Below are 14,914 nucleotides of genomic sequence, written 5' to 3'. Positions count from 1 at the left end.
AGGTGTGTGGGTGCCCCCCCCCCCCCAAAAAAGGAGACCCAGGTGTCCGGGTGACACCCCCATCCCCAAAAAAGGGACCCAGGCATCGGGGGGGCGGGGGGGGCCTCGTGTTACCGTGTCCTTTCCTCGAGACCTTTGGGGGGGCTAAAAATAGCCCCGGGGGGGGCGGGGGATGGGTATAAATAGGCCCCGGGGACCCCCCCGGGGGGACACGGCCCCAGGCAGAGCCAGCACCCAGTGAGCGAGACCCCGGACGGCTGGGGGTCCCTTGGGGGGGGGGGGCGACGGAGGCGGGAGGGGGGGTGTCTAGGGGGGGGGGGGGGCACCCCTGGGATGGGGGGTTCTGAGGTCAGGTCAGGGTGACCCGGAGCCTTGGGTCCCCCCCCCAGATGCTTGGGTCCTTTGTGGGACGTTGGGGGGGGGTCTGGGGTCAGGTCAGGGTGACCCAGACCCCTGGGTGTCGCCCCCCCCCCGATTGACACACGCACCCCCCCCCCCCCCCCCCCCCCCGCAGCCATGTCCATCCAGAAGATCGTGGCCAGGGAGATCCTGGATTCCCGGGGGAATCCCACGGTGGAGGTCGACCTTCACACCGCCAAGGGTGCGTAAGGGGGGGGGCACGGGGGGGGACGACCTCGGGGGACATGGGGGGGCTGGGGGGATGGGGGGGGACACGGTGGGGACGTGGGGGGACCTTGGGGTTGTGGTGGGATGGGGGGTGTGGGGGGGTGTTGGGGACACGGGGGGGGGGGGGGGACAGGGACATGAGGGTGGGGGGGTGACGGTCCCCTGACCCCCCCCCCAGGACGGTTCCGGGCGGCCGTCCCCAGCGGTGCCTCCACCGGGATCCACGAGGCCCTGGAGCTCCGGGATGGTGACAAGAGCCGGTACCTGGGCAAAGGTGGGGGACGGGGGGGGCAACGGGGGGGACGGACCTGGGTGGGGGGGGCTGGGCACGGCCAGGGCCCCCCCAACCCAACCAAAGACCCCAACTGGGTCCCCCAAGATCCAATGACCCCCCCCAGTGACTCAACAGGGTCCACCAAGACCCGCTGGGACACAACCGGGTCCCCGGTGACCCCCCCAAATGACCCAACCACGTCCCCCAAGACCCCCAGGACTCAACCAGGTCCCCCAAGATCCCACGACCCCCCCCTGTGACCCAACTGGGTCCCCCAAGACACAATGACCCCCCCCCAAATGACCCAACCGCGTCTCTCAAGACCCAACTGGGCCCCCCTCAAGACACAAGAACCCCCCCAAGCCCCCTCCCACCCCATCCAATGCCCCTCCATTGCCGGGGGGGGGGGGGGTGACAACCCCGGGGTCGGAGGTCGTGCCCCCTGACCCCCCCGTCCCCCAGGTGTGCTGAAGGCCGTAGAGCACATCAACAAGACCATCGGCCCAGCTCTGCTGGAGAAGGTGCGTCTGGTCCTGGGGGCGGTTGGCGGGTGGTTGGGGGGGCGGTTGGGGGTCTGACCCCCAACCCCTGGCCCACACTGTCCCCGTCCCCCCCCCCCCAGAAAATCAGCGTGGTGGAGCAGGAGAAGATCGACAAGCTCATGATCGACATGGACGGCACCGAGAACAAATGTGAGCTCCTCTCCCCTGCCCCCACCCACGACCCTCCCCCCTCCCCCCAGATGGCCGGGTCCCCCTCACCTCACACCCCCCCACCTCTTCCCCCCCCCCCCCCCCCCCCCAGCAAAATTCGGGGCGAACGCCATCCTGGGGGTGTCACTGGCTGTCTGCAAAGCCGGCGCGGCCGAGAAGGGCGTCCCGCTCTACCGGCACATCGCCGACCTTGCCGGCAACTCCGACCTCATCCTGCCCGTGCCGGTACCCGCCCGGATGCCTGGGTCCCCCCGTGGGGGTGGGGGGGGTTGTGGGATTTGGGGGGGGCCAGGTGGGTTGTTGGCTTTTGGGGAACATTGTTGGGCTTTGGGGAGCCCGGTTGGGTTTGGGGGGGGTTATTGGGTCTTTCGGGGGGGGGGTGTTGCGGGTTCCACTAAGGTTTTGGGGGTGTTTTGGGGAGCATTGGTTGGGTTTGGGGGGGCTATTGGGTCTTTGGGGGATCCCACTGAGGTTTTTTGGGGTGTCAGTTGGGTTTTGGGGACCTTGGTTGGGTTGGGGGGCGTTATTCGGTCTTTGGGGGGGTCTTTGGGGGAATCCCACCGAGGTTTTTGGGGTGTTGTTGGGTTTTGGGGGGTGTGAGTTGGGTTTTGGGGAACGTGGCTGGGTCCCGGGAGGCATCGTTGGGTCTTTGAGGGGTTGTTGGGTCTCGGGCGGTTGAGTCTTCGGGGGTTCATGGGGTCTTGACCGAGTGTTGGGAGGGTCGCTGGGTCCTGGGGAGGACCACGGGCGATGAGAGAACTCCCCCAACGCCCGGGTCCCTCATCGCCCGCCAGGCCTTCAACGTGATCAACGGCGGTTCCCACGCCGGCAACAAGTTGGCCATGCAGGAGTTCATGGTGCTGCCGGTGGGCGCCACCTCCTTCCGGGAGGCCATGCGCATCGGCGCCGAGGTCTACCACAGCCTCAAGGGCGTCATCAAGGCCAAGTACGGCAAAGACGCCACCAACGTGGGCGACGAGGGCGGCTTCGCCCCCAACATCTTGGAGAACAACGAAGGTAGCCGACGCCCGGGTCCTCACCCACCCATCCCCCCGCCTTGGGTCGGGGGCTCGGAGCTATTTATAGCCGCACACCTCCCCCCATTCCCCCTGGGGTTGGGTTTCGGGGTCAAATCCAGAATTAGTCACCGTGGCCGTAACCGGAGAAAGGCTACGGGGGCAGCGGGGGAGGGGCGGGAAAGGGCAGGAGCCCCGGATGCCTGGGTCCTCCGGGTGGGGGAGGGGGACGGGGGGCGGGGGGGGCGCACCCGAACGCCCGGGTCCGCTTGGCCAACGGGAGGGTTGACGTGGGTCAACGTCAAGGTCTTCGTGGACGGGACATCTTGGGTTGGCCGTCGTGGTCCCTGGGTGGGGGGGGGGGGGGTGGGGGGGGATGGGGGACCCGGGCGCCTGGGGGTCCCTGCCCCCCCCCCCCCCCCCCCCCGTGATGCGGAGAGGGCGCCCCGTAGCGCTGGAGCTGTTGAAGGCGGCCATCGGCCAGGCCGGGTACCCCGACAAGGTGGTCATCGGGATGGACGTGGCGGCCTCTGAGTTCTGCCGCGAGGGACACTACGACCTCGACTTCAAATCCCCCCCCGACCCCAAGCGCCTCATCACCGGCGAGCAGCTGGGGCAGCTCTACCAGAGCTTCATCAAGAACTACCCCGGTGAGGGGGGGACTGGGGGGCACTGGGAGGGACTGGGAGGGAAGGTGGGGGGGTCTCTGGTGGCTCGTATGGGGTTGGGCATGGGGATAGGGGAGGAGAAGTGGCCTCCAAACTGGGATTGGGGGCCACTGGGAGAGACTGGGAAGGACTGGGGGGACACTGGGAGGGTCTGGGGGGGGGGACCGAGACGGACTGGGAGGGACTGGGAAGGCAGGTGGCGGTTCCCCAGTGGCACGTATAGGGCTGCGCACGGGGCGGGGGGGACAGCCGCAGGGCGGGAGCCGGCCCTATCCCGCAACCGGGAGGTGGCCGGTCCCTACTGGTCCACACTGGGAATCGCCGCTCCCGCAGTGGTGTCGATCGAGGACCCCTTCGACCAGGACGACTGGGAGGGGTGGCAGCGGTTCCTGGGGCAGGTGGACATCCAGGTGGTGGGGGACGACCTGACGGTCACCAACCCCCGGCGCATCCAGCGCGCGGCCGAGCTCCGCGCCTGCAACTGCCTCCTGCTGAAGGTCAACCAGATCGGCTCCGTCACCGAGTCCATCCAGGCGTGAGTCCTCGTGCACGGCGAAACCCTCGTGCAAAAAAACAGGAGCCCCTTCTGGAAAGCCCCTGCTGCCAGGCTCCTCGTGCGAAGGCCTGTGCGCTGGGCTCCACGTGAAAAGCCCCTCGTGCAAGATTTCCCTCGTGCAACAAAGCCCTTGTGCAAAACCTTCACGTGAGGCCCTCGTACGCAGCCCCTTGTGCAAGGCCCCAGTGCGGAAAGCCCCTTTGCGTGAAGCCCTTGTGCAAGAGATCCCCGTGTGAAAAGCTCTTGTGCAATATTTCCCGTGGACATGGCCCTCGTGCAAAGACCCTCGTGCAAAGCCCCTTTGCGCAAAGCCCTCGTGCAAGAGATCCCCTCGCGCGGGGGGTCCCTGCGCCTGACCCTTGTGCGAGCCCACCTCCCCGTGTCCGTCCCCCCCCCCAGGTGCAAGCTGGCTCAGAGCCACGGCTGGGGGGTGATGGTGAGCCACCGCTCCGGCGAGACCGAGGACACCTTCATCGCCGACCTCGTCGTGGGGCTCTGCACCGGCCAGGTGGGTCCCTCGTCACTGCCCGCCCCCATCACCCCCCCCCCCCCATCACCGTCACCACCCCCTCCCCTCGTCACCCCCCCCCCAACGTCCCCTTTGTCCCCCCCAGATCAAGACGGGCGCCCCGTGTCGCTCCGAGCGCTTGGCCAAGTACAACCAGCTGATGAGGTGAGGGGTCCCCGAATGTCCATGTCCCCCCCTCCATGTTCCCAGACATCCCTGTGTGTCCCCCCCCCCATTTCCCCGCCTCTCCTGTGTCCCCCCAAGGGGACGTGGGGGGTCCCCAGGGTGGGTGGGGGGTCCCCAAGCCCGTCCCCAGCCCCTGGGGACCGTCCTTGTCCTCGTGTTTTGCCCCCCCCCCCCCCCCCAGACCCCCCACGTCCCCTCTGGGGCCCTCCTGGGGGCTGTCCCCAGCCCTGCCCCCCCCCCAGGTCACCCCCACTGACCCCGTGTGTCCCCCCCCAGGATCGAGGAGGCGCTGGGGGACAAGGCCAAATTCGCCGGGCGCAACTTCAGGAACCCCAAGGCCAAGTAGGACGGGGACCGACGGGGGCTGCCGTGACCCCCCCCAGGGCCACCACATCTGCTCTGGGGGCCACCAAGTCCTCCCCAGGGGCCACCACATCTGCCCCACGGGGGGGCACATCCAGAAATCCCCCCAGTAAACGCTCCGGAGCACAACAAGCCCCGACTAGTTATTTTTTTGGCGGGGGGGGGGCACGATGACAGGACCAGGGTATGGGGGTGTGTCTGTGTGTCCCCCCAACGTGACCCCCCCCCAGAACAGACACGGTGACACGGATGGGAGCTGAGGCGCTTTATGAGCCTCCCTCGTATGTCTGTGACCCCCCTGTCTGTTAAATAACTCCCCCCCCGGGGGGTGCAGCCCCCCCCGCCCCTTATGCTGAGGTCCCCCCGGCCCCCCCCCTCGTCCTCCGCCTGCCTCAGCCGCTTCTTGGCCCGGATCTCGTTCATGGCCTCCTCGATGGAGCGCGTGTCCCGCTTGTTGGCCACCGGCACTGGGGGGGGGGACACGACACGGGGAGGGCGGGGTGAGGGGGGACCCCAGCGTCCGGGAGCACCCAGGACCCCCCCCCCAACCCCACCAGGTGGGGGTGTCCCCAGGGAAATCCTCCCCCCCGCCGCAAAAAAAAGAGACCCAGGTGTGCGGGCTCACCACAGCCGTAAGCCTTGTTGGCCTCCATGGTGCGGGCGGCGGCTTTGGCGGCGTCGGAGCCAATCAGGTGCCGGTATTTGTCCTTGTAATCGTTGGGGGGGGCCGGGAGGGGCGGGGCCGCGCTCAAGCTCCGCCTCCTCCTGCTGGGCTGCCAGCTCCTGGGGGCGGGGTGTCAGCAACAAGCCACACCCACAAACCACTCCAGCACCACCCTCCTTTTCCACAAACCACGCCCCCTTTGCAGCAAGCCCCACCCACTCCTAACCCCACCCCATGATGGCCCACGCTCAGGGCCACACCCACTCAAGCCCCACCCACTAGGGACACACCCACACAAACCACACCCCCACCCCTGCCCGTGTCAGCTCCCCCTCGAGTCCCACCCCAGCCGGGCCCCGCCCTAGCAGCCCCACCCTGGCCACGCCCCACCGACCCAGCCCCACCCCCATTAATCCCCACCTACCCGGAGGCGGCGCCGCTCCCCCGCCCGGGCGGGGTCCCACTCCTCCCCCCGCCGGTAGGCCTCCAGCTCCTCGTCCGACGGCGCGAACTCCTGCGCAAGCGTCAGCCCCCGCCTGGACGCCGGCATCCCCCCAAATCCCCTCCCCCACCCGCACCCCACCCCCGCTTGGGACAGAGGGGGCCCCTCCCCCTCCCGGCACATCGAGGGCCCCCCCCCCCCCCCCCCCCCCCTTCCCTGAGTCCCCTCCCCATCACCCCCCCCCCAATCTCCCCCCATTTCCCAGCGTCCCCTCCTCATCCCCCGAGGTCCCCTCCCTGTTGCTCCCCCCCGTCCCCTCCCCCCCTGTCCCCTGTCCCCAGCCCGCGTCCCCCTCCCGTCCCCTGGGGTCCCCTGCCCCCCCGCTCCCCATGTGTCACCCCATCACTGTCCCCCACCTTCTTGAAGACCATGACATAGCGACTGTCCTCGTCGTCCCCAAAGGAGAAGGACGTCAGCCCGGCCACCTCCGCCACGTCATGCCTGGGGGGGGATCAGTGTCATGGGGGGACACGCACCCCACTGTCCCCCAGGGGGGTCCCTGAGTGTCCCCAGGGGGGCCCTTACCGCCCTGTGAGGGTCCCCAACTGCCCCACAGTGGAGCTGCCATCCCGGGGAGCTCCTCTCCTGTTCTCCCAGTGTCCCCAACATCCCCAGCCAGTGTCCCCCGTGTCCTCCCCAGTATCCCCAGTGCCCCCCAGTATTCCCAGTGCCCCCCTCAGTGTCCGCAGTGCCTCCCCAGTGCCCCTAGTGCCCCCCCCCGAGTCTCCAGTGCCCCCTCCCAGTATCCCCAGTAACCCCCCAGTGTCCCCAGTGCCCCCCCCTCACAGAATGCTCCTCTCGATCTTGTTCATGGGCTGGAAGCGGCGCCGGGGCTCCCCGCTGGCCTGGATGAACTGGGACACCTCCTGCTCCATCTGGGGGGGACCCAGGCATCAGGGGGGGACCCAGTGTCAGGGACACACACCCAGGTGTCCAGGGGGGGACCCAGGGGTCCGGGGATGTGCCCCCCCCTCCAACTCACCCTCTTCCTGAACTCGACCTTCTGTCGCTTCTCCTGCTCCTGCAGCTTCTTCACCCGAGCGGCTTGTTCTGGGGGGAGGGGGGGTGTCAGGACACCTGGGTCCCCCCTGCTGCCCCCCCCCCTTGGGGTGGGGGGTGAAGGGGGCGGGGCCAAGGGCCGGCGGCGGGGGGGGGGCAGCTGCAACCCCCGGGGCTGAAGTATCAAGGCGTTTGGGGGCGGGGCCCGGGTAGATGGAGGCGGGGCCAGCAGAACCTCTGGATACCCATAAAAGGGCTATGGGAGTGACCAGGGATCGGGGGCGGGGCCAGCAGCACACCAGAGATCTCTCTCTAACGAGCTGGGGGCGTGGCCGCGCACGTGCGGGCGTGGCCAGCAGGAGCGCCGGGTGTCTCTCAGGACAGCAGGGGCGTGGTCAAGCAGTCTGGAGGCGTGGCCAGCAGCGCCCCAGGGTGTCTATCAGGGTGATCTGGGGGCGGAGCCCGCCGCGCCACTGCGCGCTCCCTGACGGTGGGCGTGGCCACACCCCCAGGGGCGTGGTCAAGCGTGACGAGAGGGTCCCGGGGACAAGGGGCCGGGACGCGCCGCCACCACCCCCCCCCCCCCCCCTCCGCGCCCGTTAGTTCCCGCCCCCTCCCCGGTTCCCCCCCCGGTGACCCCCCCCGGTGCCCCCCGGGTCCCCCCGCGCCCCCCGGCCCCGCTGACCCCTCGCCCGGCGCCGCGCCTCCCCGTCGGCGGCAGCGGGCGGCCGCTCCATGGAGCTGAGGATGGAACCGAGGAGATCCAGCTCCGCCATCTTGGGGGGAGCCGCCGCGCGCCACGCCCCCGCGTCGCTGCGTCACCGCGCGGCGGAGAGGAAGGCGTGGCGTGGCCGAAAGGGGCGGGGCGCGGCTCATAGAGCGGGGCGGGCGACAGGGGCGGGGCCTGGCCTTAAAAGGGCGGGGCCTGCCCTTAAAAGGGGCGCGCGCTCCACTCGGCGGTGACTCCTCTCTTAAAGGGCAGGGCCGCGCCCCCCACGCGTGTCCGGCCCCCCCCCGTGTGCCCCCCCTTCCCCGCCGCACACACACCTCGCTTTTTGAACTCCCGCTTCCTCTTTTTTAATGGAACTTTGTACAAAGGGCCCGCGCGAGGGGGGGGGGGGGGGGGGGGGGCATGCGGGGAGGAGGGCCGGGGGGAGGGTACAGGAGCAGGGGGGAGGGGCGTGGGGTAGCCCTGCCCCCCCCCCCCCCCCGACTCCCCCAGGGAGGACCCAGGCGGCCGGGTGCTGGGGGGATCTGGGGGGGGCGCGCTTGGCACCGGAGATAAGGCGAAGCCTGTGGGGGTGGGGGGGGGATTGGGGGGGGAGGGGCTGCCCCCCCCGGACGCCTGGGTCCCCCGTGGGGGTGTCACGAGGCCAGGCCCCGCTTCTGTAAACTGTCCCCCTCCTTGCTCTGCTTCAGCTCCTCCATCCTGGGGACACACACACAAGGGGGGGGTCAGGTTCCGTGGGGTCCCCCGCGGCCCCCCCCCCCCCAGTGTCACCTGTCCCCATCCCCCCAGCCCTCCTTCTCCATGTCCCCCTGTCACCCCCCCACCGTCCCCCCCTCCCCGTGTCCCGCACCGGTGGCGGCAGCGCCGCAGGAACCGCATGATCTTCCGGGCCGCCTGGTCCTGCTTGATGGTGAGGAAGGTGCCCCTGGTGGGGGGGGGGGGGGGGGGGGGGGGGGGGGTCAGGACCCCCGCGGCCCCCCAGTCCCTGAGCAGCCCCTCACCCAGTGTCACCCCTCCCCAGCACCCCCATGTCCCCCATCCCCAAGCACCCAGCGTCCCCAGTCCCGTCACCCAGTGTCACCCATCCCCAAGCACCCAGTGTCCCCCAGTGTCCCATCCCCCATCACCCAGTGTCCCCAGTCCCCAAGCGCCCAGTGTCACCCAGTGTCCCCAGTCCCGTCACCCAGTGTCACCCATCCCCAGGCACCCAGTGTCCCCGTGTCCCCTGTCCCCCATCACCCAGTGTCCCCAGTCCCCAAGCGCCCAGTGTCACCCAGTGTCCCCTGTCCCATCACCCAGTGTCACCCATCCCCAAGCACCCAGTGTCCCGTCACCCATCACCCAGTGTCCCCAGTCCCCAAGTGCCCAGTGTCACCCAGTGTCCCCAGTCCCGTCACCCATCCCCAAGCACCCAGCGTCCCCAAGCACTCTGTCCCCATCCCCACGCACCCAGTGTCCCCCAGTATCCCCTGTCCCCAAGCGCCCAGTGTCCCCAGTCCCCAAGTGCCCAGTGTCCCCAGTCCCGTCACCCAGCGTCCCCCATCCCCAAGCACCCAGTGTCCCCCAGCGTCCCCTGTCCCCCATCGCCCAGTGTCCCCAGTCCCCAAGCGCCCAGTGTCACCCAGTGTCCCCCCAGTCCCCCGCCCCCCGGGTGCTCACCGGAGGCGTGGGGGCAGGCCGGCGGGGGGGGCGCGGGGGCCCTGCTGCAGGCGCTGGTGCTCGCGGTGGCTGCGGTAGCGCTGCTGGATGAGGACGGCCGCGCGCCGCCGCCGCTGGAACCGCTTCTGCTCCGCGTAGCTGCGGAACTTGCTCTGGATCAGGATGGCCGCCTGCGTCATCCGCTGGTACAGCGCAAACTGACACGGGGGGGGACATGCCTCAGCACCCGTGGGCGACGCCGGCCACCGCTGGGTGCCCCCAGCCCCCCCCCCCCCCCGACCCAGGCACCCCCGTTACCTTCAGAGCAATCCAGGTAAGCTTGTGGGGCAGAGAGTGGGGGGGTTAATGGGGGGGTGGGGGGTCCCGGGGTTTTTGGGGTCCCCCCGCACCCCGTTACCTGCTTGTACTTGCGGTAGCAGCGCTGGATGACGGCGGCCGCCATCTCCTGCTGCTCCTTCAGCCTCCGGCCCTGGCGGGGGGAAAGGAAGGGATTTTGAGGGGGGGGGGATGTGTCAGCGGCGCCGTGGGGGGTCCCGGGGGGGTTTGGGGGGGCCCCTGTGCGGGGGCTGACGCACCCGGTACTTGCGGAAGGCGCCCTGGACGAGGCGGGCGGCCTCGTAGAGCTCGTGCTGCTCCTGGTCGGAGAGGGTGAGGAGGGCGACGGCGCTCTCCCCCCGCGCCCCCCCCCGAGGCGTTGAGGAACTCGGCCCAGCCGGCCGCCGAGGGGGGGGGGGGGCGGCCGCTCGGGGACCCCCGGGGACCCCCGGGAGGGTGCCTCCGCTCTGGGGGGGGGGACACATGACACAAGGGGGGTCAGGGTGCGGGGTGGTGCACCCCACCCCCCCAAGGATAGTGGGGGGGGGGGTCAGCGGACACGGGGATATGGGGGTCCCCCAAAACCCGGGGGGTACCTGTGGGGGGGCGCGGGGGGGCGGTCGACGCTCTCCAGGTAGGTGGCCAGCCAGGCCATGGCGGCGCTCAGCCCCGGCGTCCCCGGCGTCCCCAGGGGCCCCCCCGCCGTCGCTGGGGCCCCCCCCCGCTGTCCCCGGGGGCCCCCCCCGGCGCCTCCTGCTTGATGCGCTCAGGCGTGGCCTCAATGATCTGCTGGGCCAGCGTCACCACCTCCGCCTGGGGGGACACACGGGTGACATCAGGACACTTGGGGGGGGGGGGGTCCCCAACCCTGGGGGGGGTCACCTGTTACCTGCAGGGCGTCGTCAGCGTCGGGGGGGCTGGGGGGGGAGCGGCGCCCAGCTCTCGTCCTCGGGGGGGCCGGGGGGGCCGGGGGGCAGGGGGACAGAGGCCGGTCCCTCCGAGAGCCCCGAGGGGGAGGAGAGGCTGCTGGCCGTGCTCAGCCCTGGGGGGGGGACAGGGGGGTGGCTTTAGTCCTGGGGGGGACACACGCCCAGGGGACATGCGGGGGCTGGGGAGGGGACAGGGTACATGTTGGGGGGGGGTGTCGTGGACACAAAGAGGCTGGGGGGGGACAGGGGACATGAGGGGACATCTGGGGACAGGCTGGAGGGGACCGGTGACACCCTGGGAGGGGACGCGGGGAGGATTTAGGGGGACACGGGGACATGGTGGCAGTGGCCGTATGGGTGTCGGGGTGACCAAGAACAGAGATGGGACGTGGGGACAGCGACCACACCGGGACGACGGTGACAGGGAGGGGGGAAGGGACACAGTGACGGTGTGCCAGGACGACGGAGACGGGGAGCGGGGAGGGGACGCGGTGACGGTACCGTACCTGTGTCAGGGCTGGCGGAGAGCGGGGAGGGGACGCGCAGGCCGGGGAGGTGACAGCGCGGGGACGCAGGTGACAGCTGCGGCTGCAGCTCCTCCAGGCGGGTGACAAGGGCCAGGTGGCCACGGGCGCGGGCCAGGCCCAGCGGCAGCCGCCCCAGGGTGTCGGGGACGGCCAGCGCCCGCCGGTCCCAGCGGCACAGCCGCTCCGCCGCCTCCCGGTGACCCAGGGCGCACGCCCACATCTGGGGACGCGGTGGCACCGGGTCACCGAGGTCCCCTTGTCCCCGAGGGTCCCCTTGTCCCCAAGAGGCCACTCCCGCTACCCTCAGCCCTGCCGGCGCCACCACCAGGCACCCCGTCTCCTCAACCATGCCGTCTCCCCGCTGTTGCCCCCGTCCCCACCGTGCCCCCACCCGTCCCTGTTGTCCCCACCGCGTCCCCGCTGTCCCCACCCCGTCCCCTTGTCCCCCTCACCAGGGGGGTGCAGGAGAAATGGTCCACGTTGAGGGGGTCGACCTCCTGCTCCAGCTCCAGGCTGTCGGCCGCCAGCGCCCTGCAGGGACAGGAGGGGACACAGCCTGGGGCGTCACCTCCCCTTGGGGACACATCCCCGGGGGGGTCCCCATCCCTGTCCCCATCCCCAGCGTGTCCCCAGCTCACCGCCAGCGCCGCAGGGCCTCCACCAGGCCGGCGTAGCCCTGGGCGGCCGCCAGGTGCAGCAGCGTCATCCCGCGGAAGGTGGCCCCGTGGGCCAGCGCCGTCCCCGATGACGACGAGGTCCCCGATGATGACGACGACGACGACGACGACAACGTCCCCAGCCAGCCCGGCCGCGCCATCATGGCCTCGCAGACGGCCACCACCCGCGCCTCGAAGGAGGACCCCGGCCCCTGTCCCCGTGGGGACGTCAGGGGACACCCCGGGGGGGCACGGGGGCGTGACAGGGGACGCTGGGGACATTAAGGGAGACCGGGGGATTCCAGGGGACACGGGGGATGTCAGGGACACTGAAGGTGGCAGGGGACATGGCAGGGGATATTGGGGACGTCAGGGGACAGGGAAGACACCAGGGGATTTTAAGGGACGTGGGGGACATCGGGGGACAGCGAAGACATCAAGGGACACCAGGGGATTTCAAGGGACACAGGGGGATATCGGGGACGTCAGGGGACACTGGGGGACTGTAAGGGACACGGGGGGACCCCGAGGGATGCCGCGGATGGGGTGTGGGGCCACCCCCGTCCCCCACCACAGGACACGGGGGAGAGACCCAGGAGTTGGGGCGGGGCCCTCACCTGCTCCGGGGGGGGGCTCCGGGGGGGCTCCGCGTGGCGGGGGGGGGGGCCGCGGGGGGGGCCAGGGCCCCCAGCCGAGTCTCCAGCTGCTCCAGCCGCTCCAGGATGGACAGACGGAACTGGGCCTCTGCGGGGGGGGGGGCAGCGGGGTGAGTGGGGGGACACCCCGGTGTCCGGGAGAGCCCCCGTCCCCCAGCTGGACACCGGGGTCCTCCCCCCCCTCGATGCTCCCCCCCCCCAGGCCCAAAATGGTGTCACCCCATGGGGGGGGCAGTTTTGGGGTCCCCGTACCCCCCCCCCCCCCGCCCCACACAGGGGACCCGGGTGTCATGTGGGGACAATTTTGGGGGTGCCCCCCCGTGGGGGGATGAGTGACTTTTGGGGGGGGGTCCCCACTCACCATCGAGGGACAACCAGTCCAGCTGGGATCCGGGGGGGCCGGTCGCCCCCCCCCCGCGCCCGGTACTCAAATGGGGCAGCAGCCGAGAGGAGCCGGGGGGGGCAGGCCACACGCAGGGCGGCCACACCTGCCTCGTGCGCTTTTGCGGGGGGGAAAAACAGGCGGGGGGCGCGTCAGCTAATGTGCGGGGGGGGGGGGGGCACGAGTGGGTTGTGCCCCTACCCCCCCCGGGGACACTCACGGGGACAGTAGCAGCGCAGGACGCCCGGCTGCACCAGGGCGGCTGGCACCGAGACGCGGTCGAAGAGGCAGCTGTAGGCGCCGGCGCCCCACGGCCCCGTGATCAGCACCTTCACCCCACCCTGGGGGGGCAAATAACGAGGGGGGGGGTGTCACCCGCGGGGTCCCCCCTCGCGTGGAGGGCAGGGGGGGCACAGGTGGGGGGTTTGCCCCCCACCCCGCTCACCTCGGGGTAGGACCACTCCGGGGAGAAGTCGGTGATGGCCACCGGCGGCTCGTCGGGGGGGGCGGGAGGGGTAGGGGGGGGTGCGTGGGGTGGGGGGGGGGGTCGCGTGGGGTGGGGGGGACCCCGCCGTCGCCCGCCAGCAGCTCGGCGAAGGGGAGGGCGAAGTGGGGCTGGGGGTCGGCAGCGGCGCCGAGGTCCCGGGGGGGCACCGGTGGTGCTGCCCCCACCCCCTCCTCCTCCTCCTCTTCCTCGTCACCCCCCCAATTTTGGCAGGGCTTCGGGGGGGGGGGGGGGGGGCGCCGGGAGGGGCTTCGGCCTCGCAGCCGTAGGTTTGGCCCCGGCGGGGGCTGTTGAGGAAGCAGTCGGGGTCGAAGGCGGCGGGGGGGGGCGGCGTGGGGCAGCCCCACGGCGCCGTGGGGCAGCGCCGTGGGGCAGGAGCCCTCGGGGGTCACCAGGTGTTGGCTGGGGGTCAGACCCAGGGGGTTTTCGGGCCCCCCCGGGGCCGCCCCCCCCCAGATTGGCCACTACTAAAAGGGGGAGGCCCGGGGGAAAAGGGGGGGGGCCCTTCGGGGGGGCCCCCCCCCAGGCCTGGGGAGGGTTGGGTGGTGTCGGGGGAAGAGGGGGCGGCTTTGGGGGGGCTCAGCCGCCGCTGCCCCCCCGCCCCCCCGCTCCACTTTGGGGGAGATGATGCGGTGTTTGGTGCTGCCGCACTTGTGGCCTGGGGTGCCTGGGGGGGAAGGGGGGAGCGTTAGGGGGGGGTCTTGGGGGGGCAGGATGAGGGTCCTCTGGGGGGTGGTGGAAGGAATGGGGGTCCCCTGCGGCTGTTGGGGGGGTCCCGGGGGCATTCAAGGAGTCCCAGGGAGGTTCGGGGGGGGGAATCAGGGGGCTTTGGGTGGTCCCAAGGGTGTTCAGAGGGCTCCCGGAGGGGGGTTGGGGGGCCTGGGGGGTCCCAGGGGAGTCCCAAGGGTGTTTGGGGGGGGTCTCTGGGGGGTCCCAGGGGGCATTCAGAGGGGTCACAAGGGTGTTCAGAGGGGTCCCGGGCAGGGTCCCAAGGGGGTTTGGAGGGTCCCAAGAGTGTTCGGGGGAGTCCCAGGGGGCATTCAGGGTGAGCCCAAAGGTGTTCAGGGGGTCCCGGGGGGCTACTGGGCATGTTCGGGGGGGGGGTCCCTGCGGCATCCCAGAGGGTTTTGGGGGGGTCCCAGGGGATTTGAGCGTGTCCAAGGGTGTTCAGAGGGGTCCCAGGCAGGGTCCCAAGGGGGTTTGGGGGGTCCCAGGGTTGTTCAGTGGGTCCCGGGGGGGGTCCCAAGGTGGGGGTCCCAGGGGGGTCCCAAGGTGGGGGTCCCGTCTCACCCAGCCCCCCGGCGCAGAGGCAGGCGTGGGTGCGGGGGGGCGGCCGCGCTTGGTGACTCTCCAGGACGTGCTGCACCAGCTGCTCCAGCGAGAGCCCGGCCGGGGCCCCCCCCCCGTTACTGCAGCCCCACTTCATCCCGTGAACTGCGGGGGGGGGGGGGGAGGCAAATTAAGTGAGAAAAGGGGGTC

General features: G+C 71.1%; 3 protein-coding genes across 3 annotated transcripts in view; 1 reads left to right on the top strand and 2 right to left on the bottom strand.

Moving 5' to 3' along the window:
- Positions 1-172: 172 nt before the first annotated feature.
- On the top strand, positions 173-5,043 carry ENO3 (enolase 3). Its single transcript, XM_030006962.1, has 12 exons — positions 173-237; positions 515-601; positions 806-901; positions 1,364-1,422; positions 1,524-1,593; positions 1,706-1,839; positions 2,409-2,631; positions 3,083-3,280; positions 3,632-3,833; positions 4,254-4,362; positions 4,469-4,527; positions 4,825-5,043. The coding sequence occupies exons 2-12, from the start codon at positions 517-519 to the stop codon at positions 4,892-4,894; spliced, it is 1,305 nt and encodes a 434-aa protein (XP_029862822.1). The 5' UTR covers positions 173-237; positions 515-516; the 3' UTR covers positions 4,895-5,043.
- Positions 5,044-5,050: 7 nt separating this feature from the next.
- Positions 5,051-7,852, bottom strand: SPAG7 (sperm associated antigen 7). The gene is made up of 8 exons (XM_030006982.1): positions 7,762-7,852; positions 7,060-7,127; positions 6,864-6,952; positions 6,434-6,518; positions 6,000-6,089; positions 5,537-5,684; positions 5,256-5,378; positions 5,051-5,109 (listed from the first exon to the last, which is right to left on the bottom strand). The coding sequence occupies exons 1-8, from the start codon at positions 7,850-7,852 to the stop codon at positions 5,051-5,053; spliced, it is 753 nt and encodes a 250-aa protein (XP_029862842.1).
- A 299-nt stretch (positions 7,853-8,151) lies between these two features.
- Positions 8,152-14,914, bottom strand: part of CAMTA2 (calmodulin binding transcription activator 2) — a 9,413-nt gene continuing 2,650 nt past the window's right edge. The window contains 26 exon segments of the mRNA XM_030006970.2: positions 8,152-8,505; positions 8,657-8,731; positions 9,466-9,662; positions 9,863-9,934; positions 10,041-10,151; positions 10,153-10,206; positions 10,208-10,247; positions 10,377-10,498; positions 10,501-10,648; positions 10,714-10,822; positions 11,216-11,456; positions 11,689-11,767; positions 11,875-12,111; positions 12,518-12,570; positions 12,572-12,636; positions 12,910-12,961; positions 12,963-13,048; positions 13,151-13,271; positions 13,376-13,470; positions 13,473-13,635; positions 13,638-13,768; positions 13,800-13,879; positions 13,881-13,919; positions 13,921-14,012; positions 14,014-14,102; positions 14,726-14,869. Coding sequence (XP_029862830.1) covers positions 8,442-8,505; positions 8,657-8,731; positions 9,466-9,662; positions 9,863-9,934; positions 10,041-10,151; positions 10,153-10,206; positions 10,208-10,247; positions 10,377-10,498; positions 10,501-10,648; positions 10,714-10,822; positions 11,216-11,456; positions 11,689-11,767; positions 11,875-12,111; positions 12,518-12,570; positions 12,572-12,636; positions 12,910-12,961; positions 12,963-13,048; positions 13,151-13,271; positions 13,376-13,470; positions 13,473-13,635; positions 13,638-13,768; positions 13,800-13,879; positions 13,881-13,919; positions 13,921-14,012; positions 14,014-14,102; positions 14,726-14,869 — 2,759 coding nt within the window. The 3' untranslated portion in view covers positions 8,152-8,441.

The sequence above is a fragment of the Aquila chrysaetos genome, unplaced genomic scaffold (assembly GCF_900496995.4).
Source record: "Aquila chrysaetos chrysaetos unplaced genomic scaffold, bAquChr1.4, whole genome shotgun sequence".
Taxonomy (NCBI): domain Eukaryota; kingdom Metazoa; phylum Chordata; class Aves; order Accipitriformes; family Accipitridae; genus Aquila; species Aquila chrysaetos.
Note: the sequence above shows the minus strand (reverse complement) of the source record. Positions and strands in the feature narration are given on the sequence as shown.

Coding starts and splice junctions, on each gene's coding strand:
- SPAG7 (XM_030006982.1), bottom strand. CDS start 7,852: ATGGCGGAGCTGGATCTCCTCGGTTCCATCCTCAGCTCCATGGAGCGG. Junction 6,953..7,059: donor AGGTCGAGTTCAGGAAGAGG/GTGAGTTGGAGG, acceptor GGTCCCCCCCAG/ATGGAGCAGGAGGTGTCCCA. Junction 5,110..5,255: donor GGGGGACCTCAGCATAAGGG/GCGGGGGGGGCT, acceptor GGGGACACACAG/ACACACCCCCATACCCTGGT.
- ENO3 (XM_030006962.1), top strand. CDS start 517: ATGTCCATCCAGAAGATCGTGGCCAGGGAGATCCTGGATTCCCGGGGG. Junction 3,281..3,631: donor CTTCATCAAGAACTACCCCG/GTGAGGGGGGGA, acceptor CCGCTCCCGCAG/TGGTGTCGATCGAGGACCCC. Junction 4,363..4,468: donor TGGGGCTCTGCACCGGCCAG/GTGGGTCCCTCG, acceptor TGTCCCCCCCAG/ATCAAGACGGGCGCCCCGTG.